Genomic DNA, 6,582 nt, shown 5'->3' on the forward strand with positions numbered 1-6,582 from the left:
TCTCTCCCAAGCACCCTGCCTGGAAAACACAGCTGACTCATACGGGCCCTGTCTGCCCGCCCTCCGCCTCATCCTGTCTGCCCGCTCTCCGCCTCATCCTGTCTGCCCGCCCTCCGCCTCATCCTGTCTGCCCGCTCTCCGCCTCATCCTGTCTGCCCGCCCTCCGCCTCATCCTGTCTGCCCGCTCTCTGCCTCATCCCGCTCTCTGCCTCATCCTGTCTGCCCGCTCTCCACCTCATCCTGTCTGCCCGCTCTCCACCTCATCCTGTCTGCCAGCTCTCCGCCTCATCCTGTCTGCCCGCTCTCCACCTCATCCCGCTCTCCGCCTCATCCTGTCTGCCCGCTCTCCACCTCATCCCGCTCTCCGCCTCATCCTGTCTGCCCGCTCTCCACCTCATCCCGCTCTCCACCTCATCCTGTCTGCCCGCTCTCCACCTCATCCTGTCTGCCCGCTCTCCGCCTCGACCTACAAGGAACCCATCCGACCTGTCACCACTTGTCTCAATAAACTACTCACTGAATTCCTACCGAGATCTCTCTTCCTTGGGTCCTAGCTTCAACCTTGACAATTCTGGGGTGGGCTGGGTGAGGATTCTGAGCTCTGGTGTCTGGGGGTGGCCCCCCTCCCTCCGAGGTGGTGGGGTCTGTATGTGCCGGGGGTCTGGGCCAGCTTGGATGTGCTGCCATGGTGTGGGTTGGTGCATGCCCTGGTGTCTGTTTGCTGCCCTGGGACCCAGGCTATGGCCCGGGGGCAGGAGGGGTGTACACTGTAAAAAATATGAACTCAGGTTACTCAATAAAATTATGGCAACAAAGTGACACTTGATATAGCTGAGTAATTTTAATTTTCTACATTTTGATTAGAATTTATTGAAAAAAATAACTACATTTAAATAAAAAAATTGAGAACATGTTATCTAACATAACATAAAAAATGTGTTGGATTTAGCATCATCATGTAAAAATGATCTATTATTAAAGATCTATTTAATAACACTAAGTGTCACTTTGTTGCTATAATTTTCTTAAGTATAATTTACCCAACATCTCTCAGTATTTCCAGTTTGTTTCACTTGGGCCAAAAGATTGTCACACATAAATAGTAAACAAGGAAAACATTTATTCTGTCAACATTTGAAAATGTAACTGCCCAACATTGTCTGGTGCAAAGTGCCAAAGTACAGTCATAGCAAAGAGAAGTCCATTAACTTGGATTCTGGCATTTGGTCAAGTGTATTTGTTTCCCTTTTCTTACTTCCCAGTGAGTCACAAGAATAACACTGCATTTTTTTCAAATTCAAGTTACTAAAATTTGTATTATAATCTGTTTCCCTGGTGTACAAACCCATTAACCCTAAATGAACAGGTACTTGAATTAGGAAAAAAAAAAAAAAAAAAGTATACATTTCTACTGTTAAGGCCAGAAGGTACAATTTGGGCTCAATGGTAAACAGTATTAGAAACTAAGTTTGAACCCAACACTTCTCTGACTACAGACAACTTTACTTTTATAAAACTTTGTCTGGAAAACTGTAATTTGAGTAAATAACGGTGTTATAAGAAAGAATTAGCAACAATATTACTGAATATGTCATTTTAAAAAAAGAAAAAAAAAAACAACTAAAAAAATCAGCTTTAAGGTAACTTAAACATAACTGGAAGACTGAAAGACATCCATTAAATGAAGCATCAAAGGTAATTATATAACATTATGGAGCATGACCTCTCTTGCCTTTTACTCTGTAAGTGTCCATGTTTAAGTCACCAACTTATTCTTGAGGCTGTTCACTTTTGGTGACAGCCTTGCACAATCCAGTTCAAGGAAAAGTTTCTGGAATACTTCGAAAGTGTACCTTAGTTCTTTGGGATAGGCAAGGTCAACTGCATATGTCAATCCAACAAGCATGGCACAAGCCCTAGGAACATTACTCAGAGCAGCAAGGACTCACACCCCCTCCACCCCGATCCCAACATCATCACAGTCCTCTGACAGTTCAGTCTTGATTTTGTAGATTTTCATTCTTTCTTTAGCGAGGTCTTGTGCCACAGTGTCTCCATCAGCATCCTAAAACAACAAAAACACCGTTTCACTGTCACACCAAAGAAAAAATTCACAACTCAATACCTCCCAATCCCAGTGATCCTTTAAAGAAAAAGAAAAACTAAAAAAAAAAGTTACATGTTACATGTGCACGTTATTCTTAGCTTGAGAACCATAATGGTTTTAGTTTAAGAACACAAAATAGATTAGTGATTTCTCTCAGGAGAGAGAAAGATGCCCATTTATGTCAAATGTGCTGCTTAGTTAAATCAATTCAAAATACAAATATACTGAAAACACGTGCCATTTCTGAAGAGATCTATAAAAATCCTTTACTTTTAAATTAGAACCTGCTTTAAACTGTCACAAAGGATATACGCATTTTACATTGTTACATGTTACATTGACAGAGAATACCTGACAGAGCATACACTCAAAAAAATAAGTTGTCCAATCTACTTAATTTAGTTATGTCAACAATTTCCACATAACTGTGTTGTGTTCAAACTAATTTAATACTATAATTACAGAGGAAAGAACTAACCTGTGTGAAACCAACAAGACTGTATTAAGTCATTTCAATATACTCTGGTCAAGTTATATTTAATTGATCAGGCTGTGTTCAGCTAACTAAACAGACATTCATTACTCTAACACAACTCACGTGTGTAATTCTAACTCAGCTGCATTTAGTAACACCAATTAAACAGCTCCTTGTAGTTCCAACTTAACTTACTTGAATAAGCAGTATTTAAATAGTTTTCATTGTATAAAGCTAGTGAATTTACGTTGGACTTATTAAACCTAGTTATGTCAACAATTTCCACACAATGCTGTTAAGTACATTGAAATCAGAACTCCTTAGTTCTGTGAAAAACATTATTTATTGCCAATAGAACAATACAACCATCAGAAAATAAAACACTAATGGCAATATGTTTGAAGTACAAACATGAATAATACCCCCAAATTACTCCTGCATATTAAAGAAAATATGTAGTTTTCCAATTTCTAAATAAAATTTCTAAATAAAAATGTTTCCTGCTAAAATCAATTACAGGACTTATCTACCCTTTTCCTCTAACAATCATGGTAACACCATGAAACCTTATATACTCACTTTTCTTTTCAACATAAACCATTGTGAATGGAGTAAACAAGTTAAACAACAAATACTTCAAAATACTTGCTTCTGCCCTGTCACATCAGCATGTAGGGCTTCAAAAAAACAACTCTATGCAATTATAAAATTAACTCTCAAAGGCTTAAAAAAGGAAAAAGAAACGAAATCCACCACATTCAGTGAGGAACGGGCAAATACATTATGAACCATATGACTTGAGAAGGAATCCTTCCTTCAACACAAAACATCTCTAAAATGTCCCTTCAAACAGTTTGTTCTTTAGCACTTGGGCCTTTGTTGAGAGTTTGTTGCCATCTAGTCCCATCACAACTTTTTGCAGAAGCTCAAATGTGTGTATCAGTGTTTTTGGATAGCTCAAGTCCAGTGCGTATGTGAGTCCAAACAAAATGGCGACTACATTTGCAACATTATCAAGCTCACGGAGCACTTCCACACCTTCAACGATGATTCCCACATCCTCCAGATCATCTTTAGGCTCGGCACCCTCCTTCTTCATGGCAAAAATTCCAAGGACTGTCCGGTCCATGGAGTCCTGGTTGTCTTCAACGTCCTAAAACAATACAATAAACCTTGAGTTATAACACATCATGTTTTGAGTTTCTGGAAAGAAAGTACAATCACATCAGACACAAAGATACTTACCAAATACTCTTTTATGAGATTTTCAGGGTCCTCATTTAGATAAACCATTAGTGCTTTGAGAACACAAGCTCTTCTCATTTCAATGGTATCATTCTACAGGGGACTAAGGGAACAATGTCAGGAGGGTTAAAGAGGTGATGTAGTCATTGGATTTGTGAAGCAATCGCCCCTAAAGATTATCACTCTTATACACCAAAGTGTGGCTACTAACTTTTGCTATGCATTTTTAAATTTATGTACAGGCAAGTTTAGGTATTTTTGGCATGGTGGGATGTGCATCTGTTTGAGTTGGATGACTAAAATAAACAAATCATGTTTTTTCTGTTTTTCTTTACATGACCACAAATGTGTGTTGTGCACATTTATGGTTTGCAGTGAATGGAGCCACTTTACAACGTCTATTATCCTATCTAACATCACACTGTGAAACATACAAACCCGTAGGTAAGCTTATAACTGTGTGAAGTAAGAATGACGAGCTATTCAGTTCAGAATCACCATCAAAAATATTTTTAAAATTGAAAAAATACCTTATCCAAGTCAGCCATGATGCTCCTTATTTTGTGTCCTGCTGCTCCTCCCTTCCTTTTGAAGATTGTCATGAGCTTTGTGGAGTGATGATCCAACTGGTGCATAAATGTCGGTCTCAGTGGGACAGTGGTGATGCGAATAAACTCAGCTTCCACCTACACACATTTAACAATAAAGTATAAGGGAGATCCCTCAATTATAATTTTGGAGGGTAAAGAATGTAGTGTGTTACATCACACGATGCTTTTTCTGGACAATTAACATAATTTTTATGTTTGAAAAACAACATTAATGTAAAAATAACTTAAGTTATGACTCACCTCATGCTCAAAGAAAAGAGCTGGCCACCTTCTTTTCAACTCGGCAATAAAAGGCCTATCTTCAATCACCTCATGACGCCTGTAAGCAAATGTCTTTTCCATTTTTTCCTTAACCACCTGTTGGTTGTTACTCTTTCTCACGTCAGACAATAGTGCCAGCCTCTCTTCTTCATGGCTCTCTTGGGATTGTCCTGCTGGATAATCTGGACAATAGTTTACCTCTGCTCTCCTAGCTTTCTTCACTTGATTTGGAGACGTGCGTGGAACACCTTGTTTACGCTTGAAGGAATTCAGATTCAGCTCAGAGCATCCAATATTGCGCAGCTTCGTCCTGTAGTTTGCCATCTTATATTTTAAGCTTATTTTCCACCCATAAAAGCCTGAAACAGAACCCTGCTCCTTTAAACATAGGTGTTTCTTCACGAGGGCTTCACTCACGGCATCAAAATCAGCACTGGATGGATAAGCTTCGTATTTGATTATCTGGGACGCCAGACTTTCAATTTGCACGCTGGAGCTGCAGCTCAACATCATGAGCAAACTCAGGTATAGGGAAGACGTCTGGCCATGGCTCAGATCTGAGGGATGACGATGATGAGCAAAATGATGAGCCAGGAGATGAAAGAATGTCAGTGTCCACAGACGAAGCAGAAGCAGCCTCATCCAGGTTAGGTTCCACTGAAGACATGCAAAGGTTACTTGAAGACAAAGTACTTGAGAGGTAAATCACTTTGAGAGTTGCTTTGTTTTGAATATCTGACATAGACTGCAGATTTATGAACTCATCAAAGTCCTTGTATTGCAGTCTGAAGTCACCTGACACCTCACATTGTCTCTTTATCTCATTTTTTTAGTTCCTCAATAGAATCAGGTATTCCTGAAGGCAAACTTATTTTAGAAGAGTCGTTTTCTCCAAAGATGATACGAAGAACTGCTGATCCCATGTTTCTTGACAGGTTACTCTGAAGAAAAGCAGAAAAAAATTATTAAACTATATCTAATAAAAGTCTATTGATTAATCGCGCAAAATGTCTCTTTCCTTTAAAAAAAGTCCTACAGCTATAAAAAGAAAATGCAGTAAGTTTTGGTTTCTAAACACGACATCAGGGGTCTCCAACCTGCAACTCTGGAGCTGCAAGTGTCTCTCTGGACCTTCCACAATGCCTCTAAATACGTGGCTAAAATATTTTTTTTAAATCTATCTTTCTTGTCATTAGGTTGGAAACCATGGACTTTTTTTTCCTTTCTTTTACATCATTTTCCACAAATATCTACATCCCTTAGCAGAAAGTCTGTCTATCCTCTTTTTTATAAAGGTTTTATGTTTTTCCTTTATTTTAAAACCTTAAACATTGAAATAAAAATGTGGTTCTTCAAAAATAACAAACATCCTATGGTGGCTCTTCATTAAAATATATATTAAGTTTCCTTTTTGAAAAGTCTGGTAACATTTGCGTCTCTAAAGGAGTTTTATTTAACTGGCTGATGGAAAAATGTCTCTTTGGATTGGAAAGGCTGCAGACCCCTGCACTAAACACACAAACGGGTTTAGCAGCAGTTTTCAGATAAAATATTTCTCCATATATATTTATAAAATCAAATATTTATGAGAAAGAAGGATGAAATGTTCAGGATTTACTAACTAAAAGGTAAAAAGTCAGCAGGATGGATTTAAAGCCGTGAAGCTGCTTCCTTTTAAACACAGAAGGAACAATATGTGATGAATATCAGCATCAGGTGAACAGACAGAAAGCAGGATGAGAATCTCACAGCTTCTAGATGGTGAGGAGAGAGAAATATTCACAATATGCACAATAACTTCCATCCATGCACCTTCACTGCTTCATTATCCAGATTTCTGGCCTATAATTTCTCTAAACTTTACTTTTCAGCCTCCGCTACCG

At 38.8% G+C, this 6,582-nt stretch overlaps 1 protein-coding gene across 1 annotated transcript; it reads right to left on the bottom strand.

The window, feature by feature from the left end:
• Positions 1–3,508: 3,508 nt before the first annotated feature.
• Positions 3,509–5,633, bottom strand: LOC121636350. The gene is made up of 5 exons (XM_041979791.1): positions 4,679–5,633; positions 4,358–4,513; positions 3,828–3,920; positions 3,650–3,735; positions 3,509–3,578 (listed from the first exon to the last, which is right to left on the bottom strand). The coding sequence occupies exons 1-5, from the start codon at positions 5,339–5,341 to the stop codon at positions 3,509–3,511; spliced, it is 1,068 nt and encodes a 355-aa protein (XP_041835725.1). The 5' UTR covers positions 5,342–5,633.
• Positions 5,634–6,582: the final 949 nt, after the last annotated feature.

Source organism: Melanotaenia boesemani, chromosome 3 (genome assembly GCF_017639745.1).
Source record: "Melanotaenia boesemani isolate fMelBoe1 chromosome 3, fMelBoe1.pri, whole genome shotgun sequence".
NCBI classification, from domain to species: Eukaryota; Metazoa; Chordata; class Actinopteri; order Atheriniformes; family Melanotaeniidae; genus Melanotaenia; species Melanotaenia boesemani.